General features: G+C 39.6%; 1 protein-coding gene across 3 annotated transcripts in view; it reads left to right on the top strand.

Annotated features, from left to right (window-relative positions):
• The first annotated feature begins 3115 nt into the window (after positions 1-3115).
• RALGAPB (Ral GTPase activating protein non-catalytic subunit beta) overlaps positions 3116-27908 on the top strand; it is a 98090-nt gene continuing 73297 nt past the window's right edge. For 2 of the 3 annotated variants that reach the window (XM_069496677.1, XM_069496676.1), the window contains exons 1-5: positions 3116-3160; positions 17639-17854; positions 21068-21270; positions 25259-25422; positions 27078-27264. In XM_069496677.1, coding sequence (XP_069352778.1) covers positions 17669-17854; positions 21068-21270; positions 25259-25422; positions 27078-27264 — 740 coding nt within the window. In that variant the 5' untranslated portion in view covers positions 3116-3160; positions 17639-17668. Of the gene's footprint in view, positions 3161-17638; positions 17855-21067; positions 21271-23710; positions 23784-25258; positions 25423-27077; positions 27265-27908 lie in introns of those variants that run through there. The other variant, XM_069496678.1, reaches the window with a different exon arrangement.

Below are 27908 nucleotides of genomic sequence, written 5' to 3'. Positions count from 1 at the left end.
CACTCATGTCTGGCCATTGTCACTAGAGACTTAGCCAGGGCTGTCAGCTGGAACACCTCCACATGGTTTCTTTATGTGGCCTGGGCTTCCTCCCAACTTAGTGGCTGGCTTCCAAGGGTGAGTATTGTGATAGGGAAGAAGCCAGGTGGTAGCTGTATCCTTTTTATGACCTAGCCCCAGAAGTCACATAGCATCACTTCTGTCCTGTTGGTTGGAGTGGTCACAGACTCAACCAGACTCAAGGGGAGGGAACATCGATCCCACAGAATTGTGGGATGGATCAAAGAGACCGGTGTGGTCATCTTTGGAAAAAAGTCTGTCGCAAAAGCTCATACCGCTGCTCTTCCTTTTTTCAGAGCAATACCTTTTCAAACACACTATCCAAAATGATATCTGATACTATAGTTTCAGACGAAGCCATTCCCCGATTTATTTGATGTTTCAAGTTTCTAGAACAAATTTGAATTGTGCACTGTGCTTGGAGACTCCATAATGTTATACTTTGTACAGTAGCTCATATGTCTCTTCAGTTTATTGTACATGCACACTTTTCTCCTATATTTCAAAAGTTCTGATTTTTAGTCTTTAATTTTCCCTCAAGGAGCATGTGTGTGTGCATGCGCACGTGTGTCTTTTCTTTTGGTTTAAATAAATTTTTAAAAATTAGTAAGTAAAAGAGTGCAGAAAAAAATATATCACCTTTTACCTTGGGTGCAGTGGCGTGCACCAGTAGCCCCAGCTACTTGGGAGGCTGAGGCAGGAAGATCGCTTGAGCCTGGGAATTTGAGGCTAGCCTGGGCAACAAAGTGACACCCCATCTCTAAAAAAAAAAAAAAAAAAAAAAAAAAAAAAAAATCACCTTTTAAAGAACAACACACTTGAATCTTTCTTCCACCAACCTGCACCTAATATTGAACCTTGTATTTTGTATTCCCAGCCAGTGCAATAAGTCTTAATACCTTACATTTTATGCAAAATTATTTATTGTTTATATAATTTTCATTTGCATTGTTGCATTGATATATATTTTTCTCTTAAAAATATTTAGGTGCCTTAGGTTGAAACTGACCACAACTTTTCCCACTTAAATTAATGGAAATATGCATTTTTTTCATTTAACAGCTTTTCACTTACAGGCAGAATTTTAGGAATAAATTAAAGCCACCAGGCGGAGGATAGATGTATTTTCATCATCTCCTCAAGGGCTTTTAGACAGCTTCTCTGTGTCTATTATTAAATATTTTTTCAATTCTCATCACCTATTGTTCTTCTTGTCACCCTTACCTGTCTGATATATTACAGGCATTCAGTAGTTACTGTGTTAGGAATACATCTGGTTGCAAGTAAGAGAAAACTCAACAAACTATTGTATAAATAAGATTCTCCATTGGCCCCATAAAACAAAAAGGGAATGCAGGGTTTCTGTAGCTACTTAAGTATATCCTAAAGAAGCAGGCTCCTTTTGTTTTTCTACTCCACTTTTCTTAGGATGACCCCCCTCACGGATGTCCTCAAGATGGCTGCTGCCCCTACAGGTGTTACATCTCAGTTCCAAGCATGAAGTAGGGGAAAAGTGAAGGACACACACAAATTTCTCCAGGGACTTCCTTTTTACACTGGAAGGGAAAGTCGCCCCTGGGACTTCTGCCCCTATCTTGTTGGCCAGCATTTTGTCTCAATGCCACCTTTAGCTGCAAGGGAAGTTGGGAATTGCATACTTTGCTTTTCAGCCTCTGTAGTATATAAAGGTAAGGGAGAGATGGCTGAAATAGATACTGAGTGAGCCTCCTACAGTATTTGTCACACTGTGTTTAATTGAAATGTATTGCTTTGATCCACAGAGTGTCCTGGATATAGCCTAGTTCTTGTCCTGGCATTCTTACCCATTTTTTTCCTCTGCTTTCCTGTAGCTACTTTCCTGGAGGGTGAGGTATGGTCTTAAGGAAACACTCTTCTGTTTTATCCTTTCTATGAGGACATCAGTTCCCTTGTCACTCCTTCCTCCATAGTGTCTTCTAACTGAGGGAGAGGAGGAGTCAGCATCTTCTTTGCTCTCTTCTGCTCTTTTCAGACAGCCTGCCCTTAGAACTACTCAACACCCTGATCCCTCCCTCTCTGAATATCCAAGGTCAATCTCAAGGCCAGTTCCTCCGTGAAAAATTCCATCCACCGTATCTCTCTCCTCTTCTCTCTCAGTCCAAGTTTCCTCCTTTATATTCCCAAGGCACATGAGCTGTACCTCTCCAGTGGTATTCTTTTCTCCATTGAAGTAGAAACCAAATTATTGAAAGTGGTATTGTTTAAAAAATGTCTGGTGCATTGCAGGTGCTCAAACTAGTAACTCTTGCTATTATTATTACTTTTAATGTCTTATCTTCTCTATCAGACTCGGCTTTTAATGAGAGGCGCTGAATCGGATGTCTGATTCATCTTCGTAACCCACACCAGGCCTGGCATAGAGCACTGCTCATAATTAATGCTGTGCCCATGTAATAAGGATAGAGGGCATCATTTCAAAGTTAGAGCGCTGTAATGGTGGGATGTGAAAAATTCCTAGAACCTGGGTGGTAGCCAGAGTCGTGCAGAGAAGTCTCTCACTACGTCCGCCCTGAAAACAGGTAGAGTCTGGCTTGTCGTAACATTCATAGGAACGCAGGTGGAGTGCCGCCCCCATACTGCGATGAGGTAGGTGCCTCCGTCACTTCACTCCTCCCTATCCACTTGGTCCGGAAAGGAAAGAGGGAATGCGCTCCGCGCGGCGAGCTGGGATAGCTGCGCACGCGCAGCTTCCGGCTCTGTGTCTCGGGAATTATTTGACGCCACCGGTTCGGCTCCGGGAAGTCGCTGATCAGCCGCATCGCGCACGCGCAGTGGCCCACTTGGCTGGGGAGTTATTTGACGCCGCCGCCCCTGGCAGTCGGAAGTTGCTTGAGCAGAGCCCAGCCGGCCGGCCCGACTGGCCTTCGTCATCCCCCGGCGCCCTGGGAGAGTCGCTGACGGGTGGACAGACCGACCGCCTGAGGACGGCCGGCCCGGACGGTGAAAGCGCCGGCCCTATGGCGCGCGTCGCGTGAGGCCGAAGGCTGAGTGCGGCCGGCGGCGGCGGCGGCGGCGGCGGTGGCGCCCGCCCCAGCGATGCGGGCCCCGCCCGTCGCCTCAGGTAACCAGGCGGCCAGCCCCGCCGCGGACGGACCCTCCCCTCTCCTTCTCTCTCCTCCCCTTCGGGCGGTTCCGGGACGGCTGAGGCTTGTTTCTCGGCTCTGGGTGCTCCAGGGGCCCGGCTTTTGGAAGCGCATCCTCGAATTTTGCGGGAACCCACGGGGGCGGGGCGAGCTTGGCTCTGGAGTCGGCGGCTTCTGTCGAGTCTCTGCAAACCTGGTCTAACCCTTGGGAGCTGCCCGGCCGGGCGAAGCTCTTTCCTGGCAACCTGGGGGAGGGGGCGGGTCTGGAGCACAGCGAGACAACTCCGGCAAAGAATTTGGTCCAGCAGGAAGGTTGGGCAAGTTGCTGCCGCCCAGTGGGGATAATGCTGCCGATTGCACAGTGACACTCAGATGAGGAAGAGTTAATGATGAGCGTAAACAGCTAACCCCCCCGTAAGCGCTTATTTTATGCAAGGCATCGTGCCAGGCCATTACGTTCATCACGTCTAACTTAACAACAACTCCGTGAGGTTGGATTATTATTCCCATTTTACTGATGAGGCGACTGAGGCCCTGAGTGCCTTACTGGCCCAAGGTCACATAGCTGGTAATTTGAACCCAAGCAGTCTGACTCCAGAGTCCAAGTTCTTAACAATTAGGTCAGTGGCTCTCCAACTTTGCTGGCCGGTAGAATCACCTGGGGAGGTTTCAAAGATTTCCAAAGTCTGTGTAGCACCCCAGCTAATTAAATCAGAATGTCTTGTGGGTGAAAGCCAGACATCATTTTTTTTTAAATGCCCAAGTGATTCCAGTGTGCAGCAAAGTTTGAGAACTGCATGTAATGCGATAATTCTGCATCTCAAAAGACGTCTCAGTGTTTCTCCAGCTTAAGTGTGCAGGAGAATTGTCTAGGAGCTTGTTAAAAATGCAAATTTCACTGGCAGAGATCTTTCCTTTAGGCCTATTGACTGCACCTTGTGAAAGGCTGGTGGGGGTGGGAAGTAACTTTCTGTGTAGGAATTCTGCATAAGCTGGGCCTTTTAAAATGTATACATCTCATGCAAAACTATTGGTTTGCAATTTTCCTAAATATACAGTACTCATGGATGTAGTGTGTCTAACCTCAGGTCTTCTTTGCATATGCTATTTTTCTATCTAGGCCATCCTGCATCCACACTTTCTGGCCACTCTACCTAAACACACTCACTTCTGCTCTCTCTCATACACATACACGTTACCTTTTTCTTCCTGTCTCTGGCTGCAAATTCCAAACATTCTCTTGAAGATGCTTCTGTTCCTGGCCCCCACCCACTTTGGGTTTTTCTGTCTACTCTTTGGTACCATCATAATGGAACTTATCATATTATTATTATTCTGTGTTGTAATTCTATTCCTTCTCCTAGATTATGAGCAACTTGAGGGCAGAGACTATGTTTTCTTCATCTCTGTATTCCTTCCAGTGCTTTGACATAAGGACTCATAAAGTTTTTACTGAGTGGAATGTTTGAGTCCCTTTTATGATACAGATAGACCATGCTGCAAACAGATTCTTCTCTCTTTCCATTTTTGTAAAAGATGTTTGGTAGTTCTTAGCTTACAGAGTTTTGTTCTTCTTTTGCTTGGGAATATTCTATTTAGGTTCATTAATTGATCCATCCAGCAGTTGAATAGACACACTGAATTCTTACTAATGGTAAGACATTATATAAGTCTAATCATGTGCAATCAACATTGGTTAATTTTTAATGCCTGATTTTAACAATCAATTCTGTAGCAAAAGCCCTTTTATTACCCTTAGATCTTTGCATGTGTTCCCCACATCATTCTCCAAAAAAATGTTTAGTTGTCATCCACTAAATGCTGTTGCCTTGTTGGTACTTAGTAAATACAAGTAGATGGAATTGCTATTGGTAATAGTTGATACTATTTACCAGGAGAGGTGACATAAGTACTTAATGAGGGGTAAAATTATGATGTCAGAGAAATTGACAAACTTAGCTCATATATTTATTACGAATGCCTCAACTGCCATTGCCCCACATATTTACAAGTTTTAAAGGAAGATAGCCCAATAAATCCTATTGTGTTTGTTCTTGGCTGGTCTTAAAACAATGTAAGGTTTATAAAAGTGAGTATGTGTGTGAAGGTCATTGTGAAGAGGTTTTTGGACAATAAAGGGTTTTTTATAGCAGTTAAACTTGGCAAAGTATGCAGATTGAATTAAAAAATATACATTTCATTCAGTGATATTTTTTACAGTGTAAGGATTGTTATAGAAATATTTCCTTGGTTCAGTTTTGTACTGTTTGCTCAATTTTTAGGCTACCACTGATATAGAAACTGACGGGACAGTTCATGTTAAATTCAGATACTCAAGAAACTTGCCCTTGTTTCTCTGATCAGATATGGACAGAGTATCCAGTTCTGGCCTCAGCACATGGAAGAAACTCAATCTTTAAGCCTGAGGCTTAAGTCTCTAGTTGACCCTCAAGGTAATGGTGCTTAAAAATGGCTACAGTCATGACAGCCTGAGACCTAGAAATGGATTCCATTTAGTATGAGGTACCCATTAGTGCTAACAGGTATGTTTCCTGACATATACAAAGGCTTTTTGGACCGAATACATGATTTTCTTTGGTGTAAGATGATTAAAGTTTTAGAAGTAAGGTACATGGAGTTTCATTCTGACTTTTTGTAGATGAAGAAAGTACATAACTTGCCCAAGCCTACATAGTTGGCTTCTAGCACCTCCAGGCCTCCTTCCTCTGGATACAGTGTCTCCTTTCACACCAGTCCCCTCCATGTGAGAGGATGTCTTGTTTATTATTGTTTTGTGTGTGCATGTCAGTGTGTGTGTGTGTGTGTGTGTGTGTGTGTATGGGATGGGGGAAGTGAACAGAGTGGTCTAATATGTTTGAGATATTCGATTAGATGTGCAGATGCCCCTTGACTTAATGATAGGATTACATACTGATAAACCCATCGTAAATTGAAAAGAGTGTAAGTTGAAAATGCATTTAATACGCCTAATCCTACTGAACATAATGGCTTAGCCTAGCCTACCTTAAATATGCTCAGAACACTAACATTAGCCTACAGTTGGGCAAAATCATCTAACACAAAGCCTATTTTATAATAAAGTGTTGAATATCTCATGTAATATATTGTACTAAAAGTGAAACAAGAATGGTTATATGGGTACTTGAAGTATGGTTTCTACAGAATGCTTGTTACTTTCACACCAAGGTAAAGTTGAAAATTGTTAGTCAGGGAACATGTATATAGTGAGTGATTTGTGTGTGACATGCATTTTGCTGTATAGACTGAAGATGTGAAGATAAATAAGACACAACCCCCGTCCTTAAGGAGTCTATAGTCTAATCAAAGTTGTAACAAAAATAATGGTATAGTATTCAAAGCAGCTCTGTCAATTAGAATTCTTTGCAATCATGGAACTGTATCTATGCCTGCTTTGTCCATTTTGGTAGCCACTAGCCATATGTGACTCTTAAGCATTTAAAATGTGACTAGTGTAACTAAGGAAGTGGATTTTTTATTTAAATAGTTTAAATTTAAAAGAATTAAAAAATTTTTTTCTTTTCTTTTTCTTTTTGTTTTTTTGGAGACAAGATCTTACTCTATCACCCAGGCTGATGTACAGTGATGCAATCATAGCTCACTGCAGCCTCGAACTCCTGGGCTCAAGTGATTCTCCCACCTCAGCCTCCCAAGTAACTGGCAATACAGACACATGCCACTATGCCTGGCTTAAAACAATTTAAATTAAAACTATTAAAATTAAAAACTCCAAGTGATAATAGTTACATGTGGCTACTATATTGGACAGAGCAGTTCTGAGGTATAGAAGATGAGAACTTCTGCTGGTGGGGGGTAGGCAGGAAATTCAAATTTTCTTTGGGTAGATTAGCAAAAACCATCAGTTTCTGCCTTTGGGGAAAGGTGCTAGCAGATCCTGTCTTTCCCATAATTGAATTGTTTGATAGGATTCCTAATGGTTAGTATCTGGTTGCACAGGTAAATGCATTCCTTTTTTTACCACCTTGATTGATGTTTGCCTTGTGAGGTCAGTGGGACTACAGCAGATGTATAAACTATGGTCCTTTTGCCTTTATTAGTCATAAAGTTATATGGATAAACTTGAGTGCACCTATGTGCCTTAAAATCCAGCACAGTTCATTTATCTGCTCAGTGTTTTAGCACTCTGTATCCTTTTTTCCCCCCAAGAGAAACAGGCATGTCTTATAATGTGTATCTTCCTTTTGTATGTCTCAAAGTATGTTGATTTATGTTGCTTTATTTGATCCTTCTCCCACGTCACTTTAGATAGGCCCTGGAGGTATTCTCCCTCTTTTACAGGTGAGAAAACTATGATAAAGAAATGCCAAATGACTTGTTCAAGGTCATATGGTAAGGTATGGAGTCAGGACAAAAGGAAGTAGCAGTGCACATGGAGGCAAGAGGTGGAGTTTCTTGTTCCAGCTCTACTATTATTATACTTGATGTGACCCTGAGCAAGTCATAGCCTTGCTTTGTTTCCTTACCTAGTGGCCAGTGGTGACTGGCTTACTTAACCTTCCAGGCTTGTTGTTGGAATAAAATGAAGTAACATGTAAAAGCTCTTTGAGAATTATCGGTTATACAAAGGTACATTGTTACCAAACAAGATCTCAAGTAGTTTTTCTGTCATATTGTACTGCCTTCATAACTCATCACATCAGTTATCATATTGAATACTACTGTAGTATGGTGTCACCGATTTCTCTTCCTCACTGTGAAACTTTCTCTTGGGCAACCATTGTGTCTGTTCATATTTGCATCCCCAAATCCTAGGACAAACCTGACATGTAACAGGTGTTTAATAAATGTTTAATGAAATAACTGATGTCTGGATTTACTTTACAAAGTTATAAAAAATTTTGTTCTGTAGTTAGACTTGAACTTCCTTGGGAACAGGGGTGATGTTTATTCACTATTATATTCCCTGTGCTTGGTGCGTGGAAGGCATGTAATAAATAATGGTTGCATCAATTGATGTAATTAGTGTCAGCCTGTGGTCTTAGTGTGTCCACCACTGTATTGATTATTTTGGTCATTTGTCATTTAGACCAAACTTGCATGTTACTCTGTAATGGTGCTTACAAGCTAGAAGCTGTTACCCAGCACCCAGTCACCTGATGATAGAAACCTCCAGAGAGAATGCCTAGAAAATGGGTACATGTAGAGTTGGGAGGAATGTTAAGGGATCTGCAGGGGAGCACCGTCATCTTCTTCCCCCTCCTCCTGTCATATTTATTTCTGAGTATTAAAGTTGGAGACTTCTCTGCTCACAGCTCAGGTTAATAGCAGACAGCCTACTGGGGAGGAGACTCATGGGATCCTTCACACAGCAGACAAAGCCCTTAATCTTCTGACTTCATTTATGTCTTTATATCTCACTACAGTGCCCAACCCCCACCCCTACCAGTATATTAGCCACATTGGAGTTTGCTCTTCTATTTGTCCCTTCAGCCTATCTTGGACACTTCCATCAAATTACTTTAATGGAAATTTAGTTCCTATTGTATCATTCCTTTGGTAAAGTTAAATTTTCTCTCATTCTCTGTCTCCAGTTTTTACTGAATGATTGATTGATTGATTGAGACAGTCTCACTTTGTTGCCCAGGCTAGGATGCCATGGCGTCATCATAGATCACTGCAACCTCAAACTCTTGGGCTCAAGTGATCCTCCTGCCTCAGCTTCTCAAAGTGTTGGGATTATAGGTGTGAGCCACCATGCCTGGCCAGTTTTTACTGAATTAATTACAAATATCCAATGCTAGCATTCAAAGTCCTTCAAAATTGATCTAACTGGTTACCTTTGAAACCTCAACACCTTCTACGTGTATCCTTCTTTCCTGTCACTCTGAATTTCTGGTTTCTGGTGCTTTTTTTGCTACCTGAACCAAGTGTCCTTCCTCTTACGTATTTTCTTTTCTGTTTGCTCTTTTTAAACTCTCATTCTTATCTACTCATTTTTATCTCTGTCAAAATCATAACGTCCCTTCAAGATGCAGTTAATATGTCTCATATCTGTAGTCTTCCCTGATCTTACCCTGTTTTTTTTTTCCAGCTCAGCCTATCTTTCAATCAAAAGTAGCCTTTTTCCTCTGAACTTTTACAGTATCTGCCTATATAGCTTTTTTAAAAATCACGTTTAATGGCCAGGCATGGTGGCTCATGCCTGTAATTGTAGCACTTTGGGAGGCTGAGGTGGGAGAATCACTTGAGACCAGGAGTTCCATACCAGCCTGAGCCAAGAGTGAGACCCTATCTCTATAAAAAATAGAAAAATTAGCTGGGCATGGTGGCACATGCCTGCAGTCCCAGCTACTTGGGAGACTGAGGCCAGGAGTTGGAGGTTACATTGAGCTATGATGGTGCCACTGCATTCTAGCCCAGGCGATGCAGCAAGACTGTTTCTCCAAAAAAAAAAAAAAATCACATTAGGAGTTTAATGTTTTAACTTATACTTATTTATGTATAAGTCTTCATCTTCCTTCTTAAACTCTAAACTAATTGAAAACAGGAACCAAGCCCTCTTAATCTTTCCCCTTCATGGTCTTAACACTGCATTGTACAAAGTAGATGGTTAATAACTGTTTATTTAATAAGTTAACTTGGTGGTCCCTGCCAGTGTCTGAATGTTCACATGGATAGTCAGGATGCTGACATATACTTACCAATTCTATGACATGAAGATTTATTAATAAAAACTTACATCAAATTGTACCAGCAGTTCTACCACTCAGTTAAAACTACAGTTGACCATAGAACAACATGGGGGTTAGGGGCACTGGCCTCCCTGTGCTGTTAAAAATTCACACATAACTTTTGACTCCCTCCAAATTTAAATACTAATAGCTTACTGTTGACTGGAAGCCTTACTGATATTATATACTGTATTCTTACAATAAAGTAAGTTAGAAGGCCGGGCATGGTGGCTCACGCCTGTAATCCTAGCACTCTGGGAGGCCGAGGTGGGAGGATAGCTTGAGGTCAGGAGTTTAAGACCAGCCTCAGCAAGAGCGAGACCCCGTCTCTACTAAAAATAGAAAGAAATTAGCTGGGCAACTAAAAATAGAAAAATATTAGCCAGGTGTGGTGGCACATGCCTGTAGTCCTAGCTACTTGGCAGGCTGAGGCAGGAGGATCGTTTGAGCCCCGGAGTTTGAGGTTGCTATGAGGTAGGCTAATGCCATACCACTACAGCCCAGGCAACAGAGCAAGACTCTTTCTCAAATAAATAAATAAACTAAAATAAAGTAAGTTAGAGAAAATATATTTTTAAAAATTATAAGAGAAAATATATTTACTATTCATTAAGTGATAGATCATCATTTGTCTTTGTCTTCATGCTGTGTACTGGCCAAATGTTCATACTACCCTTGGTTAAATGGTTAGAAAAATGGTATATAAGCTTGAGGTGCCTTATAAGTGTGCTGATTTATTGACAGGATAGAGTTACAGACAGCTCCATGGCAAGTGGACCAGGTGATCAAGACACAACAGAGTTTTGCCATGGTGCTATCCTGAGAGGTTGATGCAGATGTGGACATCCTTACGTAGGAGGGCCTGGGCTATGCAACAGTTCTGTTTTCTAAAAGTAATGATGTTTTCTGAGATCTCTTTGTTTTGTTGCATTGGACAGCCTGAGCTGCAACAGCAAGAGGAGGTTCTTATTTGTGTGTTTGAGTAGGCTGGCCACTGACAAAATTGGGTCCAACGGAACTCACCCTACCAAACCTGTCAGTACACTCTGCCTGTATCCTTTTTTTTCCCTAATAGCAACAAAATGAAACAAAATGAAGTTATAGGACCTCTATAGTTGTGTTATAAGCCGTTCAACCCCTGCAGCATAGGTGGGTTGGGGTGACTTCCAGGGCAGCAACAGCTCGTCCGTAGTATATGCCTCACTCTCCTCTTCCCACTGGAATTCAGTTACCACAACTAGAGTATGCTTTTATCTTTGATCAGAGGCATAGATTGAACTATAGATAAGTTCTTTTTCAGCCCACATTGTGGCTTTTCTTAAAACTTGAATTTAGTTGCTAGCATTTAAAGAGTAGGAGACTTCACAGAAATGTCCAGATATTCTGTGTCCCTCAAAAAATTGGATTATCTGGCAACTCTGGGTCTGCGTTCCGTCAAGGTGATAGTTGTCTGGGGCTGAGTGGTAGCTGTATATAGAGCTACTTTTCTTTTTTTAATTTTTAATTTTTTAGCCTTCAGGTCCCATAGTTCTAAACAGCTACTTTAGACAGAGCCTGTATGCTCTAGTTTGCCATAAATGCCCACTCTGCCCACTTTATTGCTTATTATGTTTGGTTTCTATGCTGGGGGTTTGGAGTCTTCTCAGATTTAATACTTGGTAATGACTACTTTTTTATCCTGAAATTAATAGGTAATATATAATGTACCAACCCATAGAATTTTTACAAAATCAGTGTTACTCTCTAATAAATGTAAAACATAGATTACTATCCTTCTAATAAAATTATTAATAGTATTTCAGTAAAAATACTTAGGCACAGATATACTACAGGGCATAATGAAGTATCCAGGTGCTTTTGTCTGTATATAAGTTGAGGTGTAAGACAATAATTTGACATATTTTCGTTTATACGTTTTGAAATAAGGGCTAAATCAGGCCCATCATAGCTCACTATAGTCCCCTGTGATTGTGTTCCTGTCAGCAATGTGTGGTATTTGCAACTCAGATACCACAGGTGGCATAGGCATTGGTGATGTGATTTTTCTCGAGTAGTGAACAATTCTTGGTATGGTAAGGTTCTAAACATGATAAAGTTGTCTTGCCTCAATTTACCAGATTAATTGCATCACTAGAAAATTCAATGTATTAAAATAGCACAATATGTTTTCTATTTATATGTAAAATGGAGTTAAAATTTTTTGGCTTAGACAAATGAGAACAGAATGATTTTCTGGCAGACGTTCAAAAGTCATGTGAGATGTAGCATAATTGTTTATTGTGTAGGAGTGTCTCATGCATTGCCGGATGTCTAGATTTCCTGACTTTGCCGGCAAATACCAATAGCCCGTCCCAATCATTGTGTTGACCAAAAGGACACTTAATATTTCCACAGTGCCCCTAGCGGGCAGGTTTTTTCTGTTGAAAACCATTGTCCTAAGCTCTTGAGTGTGTTCTTACCTCCTAATCAGAGTCGAGTTTTGTCACTTATTTTGCTAGCTTAATAGGTACAGAATGACACCTTAGTCGCTTTACTTTGTGTATCTTTGATTTCTTCATGTTTGTTTCTAAGTTTTATTTTCTCTTCATTGTTATACTTAATATGCCTGTAATCATAATGTACTTCTTAATGTTTTTTGTCTGTCTGTATTTTGTTAAAATTTAGCATTTTTTCTGTTACATTTTCCTATTTTTTTGTTATATAAAATTTAATATTTTAATTCAATTTTTTATTGTATTCTTTCTATACTTTTCTACTTTATATGCCTCTTGAAAGCATTTATTTCATTTTCTTTTTTTTTTTTTTTTTTTTTTTTTTTTTTGAGACAGAGTCTCACTCTGTTGCCCGGGCTAGAGTGAGTGCCGTGGCGTCAGTCTAGCTCACAGCAACCTCAAACTCCTGGGCTTAAGTGATCCTACTGCCTCAGCCTCCCGAGTAGCTGGGACTACAGGCATGAGCCACCATGCCCGGCTAATTTTTTGTATATATATATTTTAGTTGTCCATATAATTTCTTTCTATTTTTAGTAGAGACGGGGTCTCACTCTTGCTCAGGCTGGTCTCGAACTCCTGACCTCGAGCGATCCACCCGCCTCGGCCTCCCAGAGTGCTAGGATTACAGGCGTGAGCCACCGCGCCCGGCCTTCATTTTCTTACATATAATCATTCAAACATTAATCTGTTTAGAGAATGAAAATTTCTGGCATTGAAAAACTTTAAAAAGCTTTTAAAAAGAAGGATTTTATTTTATTTTTTTTTTGAAACAGGGTTTTGCTCTGTTGCCCAGCCTAGAGTGCAGTGACATCATCATAGCTCACGAGAACCTCAAACTCCTAGGCTCAGGCACTGCTCCTGCCCCAGCCTCTGGAGTAGGTGGGATTACAGGCACACGCCACCACACTTGGCTAATTTTTCTGTTTTTTTGTAGTGAAGGGGTCTTGCTATGTGGCTCAGGCTAGTCTCGAACTCCTGATCTTAAGCAATCATTCTGCCTTGGCCTCCCAAAGTGCTAGGAGTATAAGCATGAGCCACTGTGTCCAGCCTTATAAAGGATTTAAGAGCCATTAACCTACTTTAATTGGTTTTTCTTAGTGTTTTTGAAAGAATGATACTCTTTACCTCAGAATTGAGAAGGGTGGTCGCTGTTTCTTAAAATGCAGATTCTCAAGCTCCAGCCCACATCTACAGAATTGAGCTTTCTAGGATGTCCAGGATTGGGCTTGGGCATTTGCATTTTCAACTAGATCCCCATACATGATTAAGTGTACAAGAGAATTTGAGAGCTAATTTGTCCCTTTTTTGCCTTAAAACTTTTTTTCTCCCTCCGATAATGTTCTGTCTGGAATAGACACTAAATATTAATATTCCTTTAACATTTGGAAACCATCTGACTTTTATTTTTGCTAATAATTAACTTAAAACAAATGAACGTTTTTCGATTTTTATTTGTATGTGACATATAAAATTTTGGACATACTTTAGTGGAGTAGGGGGAATACTTTTGACATTTTCCTTTTTCCCATTGGTAAACCTTGACATTCTCAGACATTTATTCAGTACCTATTGTGTGCTACTACTCAGAGATTCAGGAACTGAGGTTCCCATTCAAAAAAGGATGACACTCTTGTGGTAAAGGTACCAGCTAATGAATAATCTAATGTGAAGCTTTAACAGCCTGTAATACGCAGTCAGCTGGGAGGAGCTGGCTTGAGAAGTCAAGAAAAGTTTTACCAAGGAGAGGACATTGGAGCTGGGCTTGGAAGGATGAATACTTCATAAGGTGGGTCAAGGCAGGGAACGGCAGTTCAGTCGGTGGGAGTAGCACAGGCAGTAACATAGGGTATGAAAGAACACGTTGGGTTTCAGCAATCATCAGTAGTTCTTTGTGGCCATGGATTGGGAATATTATGGGGAAGTGTCTGTAGAAGACGAGGCTGGGAAGGTGGTATAAACAGTTCCCCTTGAAATTCTAGCAAGGTTTTATTATTGATTTTTTTTGAATTGGATAAAATAACAACTTATATATAGAAGAATAAATGCCTAGAATAGCCAACAAAGTTTCGGAAAGAATAGTGGGGGTGGAGGGAACTTCCTTTCCAGATATTAAAACATTCTATAAAGCCACTGAAATTAAATCATTATGGCATTGGCATAGGAATAGACAAATAGTTGAACAGAACAGATTCATAAATAGATTCCAGAATAAATGAGAATTTAGTATGTGACAGAATTGGTATTTCAGTTCAGTAGGAAAAGGATGTATTTTTAAGAGGTAATGCTGGCATAATTGACCATACATCTAGAAGAAAATAAAATGGGACCTTTCTTATACCACTTACAGAGGAAAATTTAAGATGAATATAAAACTTAAATATGAAGAATTAAATAATTATCTTACAGGAAAATCTAGGCGGCTACATATTCACATTAGGGTTATGTTTTCAAACTTTTGGACTAAGACCTATAGTAAGAAATGTGTTTTTCATTGTGACCCAGAACATATGCATATGTTTCAAGTGAAACAAGTTTCACAGAACATTCCTTACCTTTACTGTATGTGATGCTCTTATATATCCTATTCCATATAATTAAAAACAGAAGGATTACCCATTATATTTATTTTATGAACTACAGTTTGAAAAACACTGATAGAGGGCATGGGAGGGGGAAACATTCTAAGCTAGACTTAAATCCAGAAGTTATAAAATGAAAGTAAATATTTGACTAGAACAATGAAATTTCATTTCATATCTGTCAAATTAGCATAAATAATGCTGATTTCTGGTGGGAGTGGGGGTGACGAGAGGTGGGAAGGGCTCTCATTTGTTCCTAATGTAAATGAGAATTGTTACAGCTTTTTTGAGGGTGCAATCTGGTAAGCCCTAATAACATTAAAAATTCATATATCCTTTGATCCAGAGTTTTACTCTTAGGAACTTATTTTATAGAAATAAAAAGGCTACTGCTTAAGAATATATGAACAAGCATGTTTATTGCATCATTATTTCCTGGTGACAAAGAAATGGGGAATGAAGTAAATGCACATCATGAAGAGACTGGTTGAGTAAATTATGCCATACCCATGTCATGGAATATTACACAGCCATTAAAAAGAATCTATTATTAGTTGGAGGGATAGTCATTAAGTACTATTGAATGAAAAAACAAGATAAAGTATACAACCCTGACTATGCATACATATAACTTATTTTAGTATGATTGAGTTAGGGTGGAGCAAAATACAGGAGGAAATTTTAAATTGTTAACATGGATTATCTACCCAGGGAAAGGATTATTTGGTCAGCGAGTGAAGCTGAATGAAAAATGAAAAGGGTGAAAAACTACACTAAAACAAAACAAAAATTCCCGTAGTATAATATTCTTGTGCAGTTATATGAGACTATGTAGTGTGTATATATTTACTATATGTATGCTTGTATATGCATGTATTACATATATGTATTTATATGTGTATATATGTTAATAAAGACAAGGAAAAAATGTGTGATGTGTAAATAAGTTGTCTTGTGATGGTGATGGCTCCCTATCAGAGCTTTCCCTTTTTCCTCTTTTTTGAGAGTGCTTATTTCTGGGGACAGGGCACCAAGATATCCTTGGGGGAATCCTTATAGAATATCCATGAGGAAACTGAGGCAATTTTAGTAGTCAGATGCATCTATCCTTCCTTTGAATTCTAAATACCTTTTAAGATGCTGGTCCATATCTCCTGCCTTCCCATTTTCAGGGAATGGTCCAGAGGACGAGGAGGTCACGAGATCCTCGCGGAGTCACTGAAAGGCTTCTGGGCCCAGAGTTCCTCAGATTGCAAAAGAAGCTGAATAGATTGAACTGGATGAGAGAGGAGAAACAGAAGGGGGAGGGAAAGTGGTGGATTCCTGTATATGGAAAGAAGAAAGAAAGGTAGTTTGAGACCAGATTGAGTAGCTTTTACTGTCATGCTAAGGAGTTTTATCTTTACTCTGTAAGTCCGTGATCCTCAAATGTCATGTGCTCTTGAAAACTGATGTTTGGTGAGCAGGAATGAGGTTTTCCAGGATAAAATTAAATGATGCTAATCTCTTCCCAGTTTGAAGAAAAAGTAGCTTAAGGGATAGATTAATTGTAACCATGTATTTTGCTTAAACTGCTGGCTGGGCAAGCAGATTTCAGAGCAAGTGGAAAATGGAACTTAATAGAAATGAATTGAAATGGCTAATCATCCTTGATTCTTTTTATGAGTATGGCATTTATGGTTGTAATATTTACATTGCGTTCATACAGATATGTTTTCTGCAGCTAAAATTCCTCATTTGTGTGGTAGACTTAGATATCATTTCATGGAGAGTGTACAGCTTAGGGAGAGGCAGTACATGCTATGGAGAGTGTCTAGGATAAAGACAGGTAGTACATGCCGTGGCTAAGAGCATAGCTAGGCCCTGGAGTCCAACAGATGGGGGTTCAAAACCCAGCTCTACCCTGTTACAGCTCCGAAGCTTCAGGTAAGAAGCAAACCCCTCTATGCCTCGGTTTTTTCATCTGTGAAATGAGGATAACACTGAATATTCATAGGGTTGTTTTAGTGATTATATGAATAGCATATAATAAATGCTTAATAAGTGGCAGCTCTTAATATGTTTTCTAAAGAACACTGTGACTTCTAAGTGTTCTATTAGTGGAAGTTTGAGCACCACTGCTGTAGGACTGAAATATTCTGAAAGAATTTTTAAAGTCTAATTTGAGGACGTTGCTGGGAAATTGCAGAGATATGTTTTTAGCACATAGTAGGTAGTTGGAAGCTGTTGACTGAAGAGTCTGGGTCTTAGGGTAAACTCTCCTTTGTCTCCCCTTCCTACTTAGGCCACTCTGCTCTCCCATGTTTTTTTTTCCTGGAGCCATTGAATGGGGAGGGTTCCCTTACACTATGAGTGTCCCACATCTGATCATTTTATTCACTTGCTCAGTGGCCATCTTCCCACCTCTGCTCCAGAGTTTCTGAGAGCTCTTTTGGGAAGGTGCTCAGAAAGCTGCTTCTCAGAGTCTGCCTACCTATCTAATCTCACCATAAGGTTTTGGAACATTCCCAAAATAAATGTTTTTTCCTGTTTTCTAGAGGCAATTATGTTTGTAGTCTTGTTTATCTTACCAGGTAGAGTAAATCTGTGTTGTATTTATTTTTATTAATTTGTGGTAGTATAATTTGACATGCATTTCTGTTTTGTCTTTTCAGGTGCCATTTGGATAGTACTTTAGCGGCACGATGTACTCTGAGTGGAGGTCACTACATTTGGTGATTCAGAATGATCAAGGCCATACCAGTGTGCTGCACAGCTATCCAGAGAGTGTTGGACGCGAGGTGGCGAATGCTGTGGTCCGGCCTCTCGGGCAGATGTTAGGTACCCCTTCAGTGGCTGGCAGTGAAAGTTTGTTAAAAACTGACAAAGAAGTAAGTGTTTCTTCATTTCATTCTATTGTGTGAAAATATGCATTTGTTAAGAATTTTTTTAACGTTGACTTTTTAATGGATTTCTGCCCAATGTAGTGCAACTTCTTAATTTTGATTCCATTTGGGTTGAGGGCTGGGACTCAGAGTTTGTGGGGGTTATAGGAACGGGTTGTACCGTTTTGCTGTTGGGCCTTCTTACCAGCCATGCCCAGTTCTCATCTTGAGCTAAGAGGAGAACTGTAGAGTTCTGTAGAGTTTACCCTCAAGACAGAGACTTGAGTGTCAGGCCTTTTCCCCTAAGGTCTAGGCTCAGTCTTCTGATTTCCATTAGAGGTGTGTTTGAGAGGCCTCATTCCTACCTGGAGATGGCTCCTGACTGAAGGCCTGTCTTATGTCAAGTTTTCAGCCTACATTTAGGCTTGAGCTCTCCCATGTCCCAGTCCCTGCCTACCCCTGCCTGGCTTCCAGGTTTAAGAGTGCTGCAGAGCAGCTAAGCCCTTCTGGCTGTGAGCCCTAAAGATAGGGGCTGTTGGCTAGTCCTTTGTTTCTGGGTTCAGGGTACTGAGCTGAAGTTAAGTTGCCAGTGGGAAGTCATGAAGGGGCCCTGAGAATGGAGTGACACAGGAGCTTTCTAGTATGAGTTTTGGCTAAGATGCAGGATTAGGGCTTTATCCCCTGTGTTGAGGAAGCTCATACAGCCTTCAGGCTTCATGTTTACCAAAACCTGTGCTCTATTTTCAGACCCTTTTTTTTCCTGTTTACTTTTTTGTTTCTCATGAAGGTAAGATTAGACTTAGATATAAGACTAAAGCTTGCAGCTCTAGAGGCAGTTATCCTCCCTGGGCCATGGGTCACTGAAGGGCAAAGGCCCTCAGTCTGAGGAGCATTTTTCTCTTTAGAGAACCCTAGACTTACCCTTGAGGACCAGCACTGGCCCTGGTGCTCTCCTCTTGGAGTGTCTGTGACCACTTGCCTTCTCCTGGGAAGAGATGGCATGTGGGTAGGTAGAGGTGCTCTGGGGCAGCACTTGTTTACTCTCCTTTCCCACCCTCAAGAGGATATGAGAGAATAATCCTTGAATTTGGTATCCTCTAGAATTATAAAATTAAACTATTGTGTGAAGATATCACCAAAGATATCTTCTCCTTTGTCTTTCATCTGATAATTAGGGACCTCTGACCTCTTTTAACATCCCTTCTCTTATGTGGCTAAATCTAGTTGCCCTCCTCCTCCACATTTGTCACAGCTTTACTATGCTGTTGTAGACTTCTTTAACATTTATTGCTGTTAAACCATATGTTTCCTACCCTTGGCCTTTGTAATTGTTTTTGAGCTTAAAAAATTTAATGCATGTATTTATCTTGTTAGATTCAACTTTGCTTTTGAGCTGTTGAAGTCTTTTTGAATCCTGAATTTCTGTCCAGCAAGTCGGCCATCCTTTTTAGCTTTGTGATATTTACAGATGATCATCGTAAATTCTATTTTTCTTTTCTTTTTTTCCCCTAAGTTAAAATCTTGGCCGGGCATGGTGGCTCATTGTCTATAATCCTAGCACTTTGGGAGGCCAAGGCAGGAGGATCGCTTGAGGCCAAGAGTTCAAGACCAGCCTGAGCAATATATCAAGACCCTTTTCTCAACAAAATATTAAAAAAAAAAAAATTCCCTGAGCATGGTGACACCTCCCTGTAGTCCCAGCTACTCGAGAGGCTAAGGCAGGAGGATTGCTTGAGCCTAGGAGTTTGAAATTACAGTGAGCTATGATGATGCCACTGCACTCTAGCCCAGGCAACAGAGTGAGACCTTGTCTCAAAAACAAACAAACAAACAAAAAAAAAGCCTTGGCAAGGCTTTTGGCATTGCCACCGGCTTCTTTTTCCAAATTGATCTTGGTACACTAATCCACTGTTATTCTGTCATGCAGTGTTTCAACCATTTATAAATCTAGCCATTCTACCTTCCTCTGGACCATATGTCTCCATCTTGTCCACAAGGATATACTAGATTTGTCCAGATTTCTTGCTAAAGCCTAGATACCCCTTTGCCAGAGAAATCTATTAACGGCATGGTGAGAATAGCTTCACATTTCTAGTTGGAAGACCAGGGTTCAAGTTTTCAGCTCCACCTTGTATAATACAGTTACTTGGGCCAAATTGCTTAATCTTGCTAAGCTTCAGTTTTCTTATGTATAAAGTAAGTATAATTTACCCTCTCACACAGGCTTATTGTGATAGTTAGATGGTATTTATGAAAGGGCTTTGTAAACTGCAAGAACTATACATACAGTTGTCAGCTCTTAATAGTAACCCTGTTAATAAAGGAATGAAGCTCGTCCAGCATGACTTGATCTTTTCCAGCAGCACGGTTCTCAGTGATTATGCTTCTGTTTTATAGATGTTCACTGATCATCTGCTTAGTAATTTGTCTCAAAGTTTTGTCTGGAATTCACATAAACTTTCCGGTCCACAGCGTCTGGAATGTAGTTTCATCCTCTTTTGCAATTTGGGGTATTTCCCCTTTCTCTTATTCTTTAGGACTGCAGGCAGAGCTTCAGCAGTCTCTTAGGCAAGTTCTCTCAGCCCCTGGGATGTGATTCATCTGGGCCAGGAGGCTGGAACTCCTTTAGCGCAGCTAAATGCCTTGTTAAGATCTTATCCAGCTTTGGCCCCTTCTCGCCTGTGTTTGTTCTTCATTTTAAGTAGTATTTTCTTTGGCAGGGAAAAAAAGTGTAAAATAAGAGTTAAACAGTTTATCTTCCTTCCTGTTGTTTATTCATGTTGCATAACCTGGAGGTGGAATGTGACTGAACTTATGTATGTGATTTCCTAAATGACATACTTACCCATATACAAATTAAATGGAGAAAAAAATCTGAAATTTTCTATTTTTGCACCTCTAATCTCTATGGAAAATTGAAATGACCTTTACTTTTTAGTTCACAGAGCAAATAATGCTGATAATAATACCTGAAGGGTAAAAGCCAACATAGGCTTGATATTTAAAAATAACTAATTTATTTTCTTCTTAAATGTTTTGCTTGGGAAATGTTGTATGAGTATGGTTGATATGTGGAAAGTACATTAAATCTGATATGTATATTGAGATAAATGTCAGTTTAGAGGTTTTTGACAATAAATGGTTAACATTTTAAATCAGTCTACTGAGATACAGGTAGGAATGTATAATAATTCTATATGGATATTTTATTTTGTTTAGGTAAAATGGACTATGGAAGTAATTTGCTATGGACTGACTCTTCCATTGGATGGAGAGACTGTAAAATACTGTGTTGATGTATATACAGATTGGATTATGGCTTTAGTGTTGCCGAAAGATTCTATTCCATTGCCAGTTATTAAAGAACCTAATCTATATGTTCAAAGTATACTAAAACACCTGCAAAATCTTTTTGTACCAAGGTAAGCTATACCTATCTGGCCCATTATTAGGATTATAGTAAAATATTCATAAATGTTACTACTGTTTTATAGGAGCTGATTTCATTGTTAGTCTTAACAGTGACTTTACTTATTCAATTAAAGAGTGTATTAATATGAATAATAGGAGAGATGGTCTTATATAATTGTATACTAGGAGTTTTTTAACAGGTGTGTGTTCATTTTAAAGGCTTTTGGCTTCTACAATCTTATAGCTGTTAGATACTAAAATTCTGTGACATCCTTTCCTTCTCAAAAAAACATACTTTTGCCTCTCATAATTCTTGTCTCCACTTAAGCAAAAGGCAACTAAATCTTCTACCTTAAAATGAATCTTTCCTATAAGAGAATGAAGGTACTTGAAATTGTTATTAAATTTGTAGTAAGCCAAAGGATTACTCTTAACTATTGTTACTGATTTTTTCCATCTTCTGAGGCAAAGGCCTTAAATATCATAATGTAAGATTATCTGTCTTAGTTGTGCTTAATTTTAATTTTATTTTCTGATTGTCAAACAATTATATATTCTTGTAAAGATTTTGGGGAATACAGAAAAGAATGGAGAAGAAAATTAGTTTCCTACCTGTTTGTGAGGATCTGTTTTCAGCCATGTTTTATGTCTGTGAAGGGGCAATGGGACTTGGCTCCTTTTGGAAAAGTTCTGGTTAGAGCTTTTGGTCGGTTAGATGGTAAAGGACTTTGAAAACCAGGTCTATAAGTTTTACTTTCTAAATACAGAAGGAAGATTACTTTGGAAAATCTGAATGAAAAAAGAGAAATCTCCATTAAGAACTCTGGTTGCTGGTTTAGGTCCAGACAACTTACCTTGCATGAAATGCCTGCTGTAATCTTGCCCCTAACCAGACTAGATGCTGCTAATTCTGCATGAGCCCTGCTCTTTAGTCAGACTCATAAATTAAACATTCCCCTAGGAGTCCTTGAAAATCTTTCCCATCATTATCTGTCCTTTTGTCTTCCTCCTCCTTTTCTCCATCTCTTAGCTGTCTACAGCTCACTCTTATTGGTTCATCTTAAATTCTGCCTTGCAAGGACAAGTCTAACCTGACAGCCCAGGCCGACTGTGATCACACCTTCTCTGAACCTGTATGGTACTTCCTGCATCACTCTTGTATCTCTCACTGTTTTATTGCTTATCTTTTAAAATGTATATGTTTCCTTTCCCCATCTAACCAACTTGAGGGCAGGAACTGGGCTGTCTATGTTTTGGGCTTCCATAGTACCTGGTGCAGTACTGGTATTATCTTAGATGTGAATTAAGTGCTTGTTGCTTGTATTTATTGATTTCAAATGGAAATAATAGGAAATGGTTGTCAGTATTAGCATATTGTTTGTAGGTAAGCAGGTTCTTCTAAAATGGTATAATAGCTTTAATGCTTTCTTGTCATCCCATTTAGGAAACTAATTTACTGTTTTTTTTCTTTGTGCTTAGGACAGTGTCATGAGTTGTATCGTCACTGTGTCTCTTTCCCCATCGTACCCTTACCAGCTCTTAGTGCTCAGTTAATTTGTATTGACGAAAAAAACTAATGGCCTTTGAGTTAATTAGGCTCTTGCTCTTACTTTTCTCTTTTGTAAAACATGATTACCTTATAAATTGTTTTACTATTTGGTAATTATCTTGTTTTCTCCAAAATTTGTGTGCATAAGAGTTAGTAAATTCCAAGAGGGTGTAGAACTGAGTATTAGAGTTTTCTTCCTGGCCAGTGATGTCTTAGGAAGATTAGCTGAATATTTTCAACGCTAAGTATTGGTGTTACGATCTCATCTCCAATTATTTGAAATTTCATTTGTTTGATTCAGATCATGAAATTGTCAACTCAGTTTACTTAATTAGTTGGTTTTTTAAGAACTGACACTCAGAATAGAGGGAACTGCCATTTTGCTAGAGGTTAAGGCAGAATACATGTATGTAACCTTTTTCTTTTGCCCATCAATTTGATTTTTTTCATAATTGAGTGAAGAATGAACCATTTTTTAAAATTGATTAAGGTTTAATTGCTTCAATATACAGTACTTTAAAAAACATATTGTTCTAAAGCAGTGGTTAGCAAACTTTTTATGTAAAGAGCCAGTTAGTGAGTATCTTAGGCTTTGTGGGCCACATGGTGTCACAGTTACTCAACTCTGCTGGTATGGCATGAAAGCAGCCGTAGACAGTACACAAATGAATGAACACGACTGTGTTCCAATAAAAGTTTACATACAAAGATGGCAGGCCAGGTTTGTAAACTCTATTTACAGGCTAGATTTGACCCATTGGCCATAGTTCACCAGCCCCTGTTTTAAAGCAGCTTTTCTAAAGATCACAAGTTACTCTTGAAAATTTTGGGGGGGAAAGGAAAATCTCTGGTGTTTAGACCTTTTGTTTATTTTTATGTAAAGGTTACCTTATTTCTCTTAGCTTTAGAAACTTGGACCCTGCTCCTGAATTTAGGCCTTCTGAGTGAGGAGGAGCCTCAGTACCCGAGGAGCAGGTATTTCCTTTCCTGCCAGTGGGCAAGTACCTGGAAATTGTGGGTAGCCCTAGGTTACCATTTGGGAGGCATGCAGTGTTATTGCTAGCTTGGAAGAGTGTCACTCCCAGGGCCGCTAGTGATATTTTTATTTCTTATTCTGGGCTTCCTCTTATGGCTAGTTGAAGTTTGGGGCTACTATTAACTTCGTATTTTCCTTCAAGTAAATCAGAGCAACAGATATAAACTTGAGTTCATGGCTTTACATGGACTAGATTCACCTTTAACTGAATGTGGGACATCTCCCTGCTCTTGGGGGTGCTTGGCTTTTCCCAAGCAATTGTCTCATCATTTTGCTTTAGGTCTAACTTCTTTAGGGAAAACTTAGTGGTGTCATTTACTTACAACTCCAGGGTAAGTGTCCAGTTTTCTAGGTCATGGCCCAGAATCTGAGAATCTCTATTCTAAGGTTGGGGTGAGGGTTCTAGGGGCAATCTCTTCATTTTCTGGAATTTCTTGAGGAAGCTCTAAGACTCCCTACGGTGATTTAGACAAGTTTCTGAAATCTTTTTCAGATTGTGACAATCATAATGTCTAGAAACTTGGCTTAAAGATTTATTTCAGAAACATTAGATACTTGCCTTAGGTTTCACAAAAGAGATCTGGAGGCCATCTCACCATTTGCTAATACAGTAGGTTTCTTACTGTTCTCAAAATTCTTAGTGGTTCATATTGGAAACTAAGAGTAAGGGCTGGGGCTTGGACCTCTATCTTCCTCTTCAGTCCTAGCCACAATGCTTTGATCTCTTTTACAGATTGCCCTTCTTTATGAGACTTCTGAGAAAAATGGTCCTGCAGACAAAGAGTATCTTGGGACCTTTGGAGCCCACATTTTTGGTTAAGTTTTCTTTTTTATTAGAGCAGCAGTAGCAGGTGCTCATTTCTGAGGCAATGCCTACCTACCTCATCAATTTTGGGGACCTGTTAGGCTATTCCATTGGGCCCGTAGGCTTTTCTCTAACGCGCTTTGGAGAGACTGTGAGCATTGTGAAATCACATGCAGAATTCTTATGAATGTATATTTAATAAAACTTCAAAAGAATGCAAAGGCCCTTTAGGTTCAGTGTGAGCAGCTGGGGTAGCTGTGGGTATTTACTCATTCATTCAGCAGACATCTATTGGGTGCCTGCTGTTATATGTTGGGCACATCTTAGACGTAGAAAAATCCAGAAGTGAAGTTTACATTCTAGTATTCCCTCCTTTCTCCCAGAAGCTTTCCATATTCTCAGAGGAGTGGTAGGTTGAGTTCCCAGGGTACCAAACTATACAACAGGGAAGAAGTAGGTCTAAACTGAAGAGGGTGTGCTTAGCCCTCTCTGCCATACTGTTAAGGAGCTTCATTGGACCACTGCTTGCTGCATCCATAAGTTACCTATTCTTAAGCTATTGCTGTCTCTCCTCCAGGCTTGTCAGTGATATCTATCTGTCTTCTTCAGACAGGAACAGGGTTCCAGTCAGATCCGACTATGCTTACAGGTCCTGAGAGCCATTCAGAAACTGGCACGTGAGTCATCTATCATGGCTCGAGAAACCTGGGAAGTCTTACTGTTGTTTCTTCTGCAGATTAATGACATACTTCTGGCCCCGCCAACTGTTCAAGGTTTGTTTATTTATTTTTTCCTAATTTTTTTCCTGAGCTCCAAATACAGTTCAGCTTTAAACTCAATGAGTGATAAAGTCATTGGGGATTTAAATTTTTGGCATAACAGTTTACACATCAAGGTTAATAATTCTTAGAATGGAAACCCTCAAAAGCACAATATGACTTCAGCACTAATGAATTTATTTTACCTTTAGTGATGATTTTGCTAAGGTAGCGAGGGACTCAGTGAATTATGCATGTTTGATAATGATAGGAACTATAGCTTGTTTAGTATATTAGGATAGAGCCTGTATAAAAAAAACAACTAACTAATTCAATTAGAGCCTTTAGATAATGTACCTCATTACAAGTACTTATCAAAGTAGACTCTGAAAACTTGAGTGACAGAGAAGGTATTTCACTTAGCAAATGAAGCCTCTAAAGTTTTTAAGTGGTCTATTTGGAAGTATGCCAGTAGACCGTTTATTAGCTAGTCATTAAAAAGCCTCCAGTTTTATACGACTTTAGAGTATATTTCAGAAGGCCTACTTTGTATATTATAGCACAGTGTATACAAACTATAAGTTGATCACCTAGTTCCAAGTTCCCTTGTTGCTTCTTCATCTGCGTACTCTCTCTGCTGACACTCTTTACTGAGGTGTGCCTATACTCTCAAACAGATGCAGTGTCCAGGGAAATATCTGAAAGAAATCATAGAATTTTAGTGTGGGAAGGGACTCCATAATAGGACTACCCTGTCTGGTATCGACGATAGCTGGCCAGTCATTGATTCATCAGCTCTTTGCCACTCACTGCCCATGCCAGGGATCTCAGCAACACGAGGCAGGCAATTCATCCCCTTCTTGAGCTCTTTGTCGTTGAAACTTTGGTTTTGCTTATTTGAAATACACATCCTTGTAACTTTTCCTCCTAGTTCCAACTTTGCCTTCTGGAGCTATGCAGAGTGAAGACCACTGCTGTTGTTCCTCCTGGTTCCAGGGCTCATAACAGAGGAGCAGCTCTGTTTTCATGGTTAAGGCTCTGTCCTGCCCAGTACCAGTCCTTCTGCTCCTGTATTTGTCTCTCTCTTTCCTTTGAAGGGTGGCTTTTAATACCCAGGGCATTTTATGACAAAGTTTGGAGGTAGAAAGACCTGGATGTTTGTTTTGATTCTCCCTGGCTGTGTGAACTTCGACAAGTTACTTAAACTTCCTAAATCTAAGTTTTCTCATCTTCAAGATGGGTATAATTAACAGTTGGTATTAGGCGTTACAAATACCTGTCCTGCAGAATTAATGTGAAGATTATGTGAGGCCGTATGTATGAACTACTTGGCACATAAAATAGTCACTCGTTCATCATAGGCACTTATCTTTTTCACTCTTTCCTGTGTGCCACTGTCCCCCTTGCTGGAAGATTAAGATCTTCAGTAAAAACTGAGCAGGGCCACTTGAAAACTTTCAAAGTAATAATTTGTTGAGGTATAGGTATCCATGATTTTCTTCACAGAGCTCCTAAGAATTACTTTTCATTTTTACTATTAAATGGTTATTTGAAAGTCAAAACTTAACATTGCGGTTATTTTAATTTTTCCCCAATTCTCCTAAATCGGTGAATTAAAGATTCTGCTTTAAAAATAAGTTTGCCAAAGATATTTTCTTTTTATTGGTAAGGTGGCATTGCTGAGAATCTGGCAGAGAAGTTGATTGGTGTTCTCTTTGAGGTGTGGCTACTAGCTTGTACTCGGTGCTTCCCAACACCTCCGTATTGGAAAACAGCCAAGGAAATGGTGGCTAACTGGAGGCACCACCCAGCCGTGGTGGAGCAGTGGAGCAAGGTCATCTGTGCACTCACTTCCAGGTAGGTTCTTGTTGTTGACTTTCCTTCCTGCACCTGTCTGACCTTAGGCAACTTTTCTCTGGTTCTTTGTCTTTCTGGGATTCATGGAATACATTATAAAAAGCCTGAGTCTGTTATCACTGTACTTTTGATATAGAACTGAGCCACTTTCAAACAATAGATGAAACATTTTGGCTGGTGCCTGTCTAAAACCTTTCAGAATAATCAAGTATTTTTGAGAAGTAGATAGATTCTACATCCTACTCCTCCCACCAAAAAATCCTGCTTTTACTCTGATTATTAAAATATGCATGATCATTATTTTAAAGAAACAGACTATAGAAAGGTATAACAGAAAAAATTAAGTTTTCCAGAAATCCTACCATATATATTTACATATAATTTTACAGAAATAAGATCATACTGTACATGCGACTTTATAACCAAAGGCAGTTCTTTATGATATCTCTGTTCTATGAGTAAACTGTTAGGTTCATTTTTTCAGACCTGTTTTTTCATCTCAGCCCTACATATTTTAATATATAGGCATACTTTGTTTTATTGTACTTCACTTTATTATACTTCACAGATAACTATTTTTTTATAAATTGAAGGTTTGTGGCAGCTCTGCCTTGAGCAAGTGTATTGGTGCCATTTTCCCAATA

Source organism: Eulemur rufifrons, chromosome 20, assembly GCF_041146395.1.
Source record: "Eulemur rufifrons isolate Redbay chromosome 20, OSU_ERuf_1, whole genome shotgun sequence".
NCBI lineage: Eukaryota > Metazoa > Chordata > Mammalia > Primates > Lemuridae > Eulemur > Eulemur rufifrons.
This window is presented reverse-complemented; position numbering and strand designations above follow the sequence as displayed.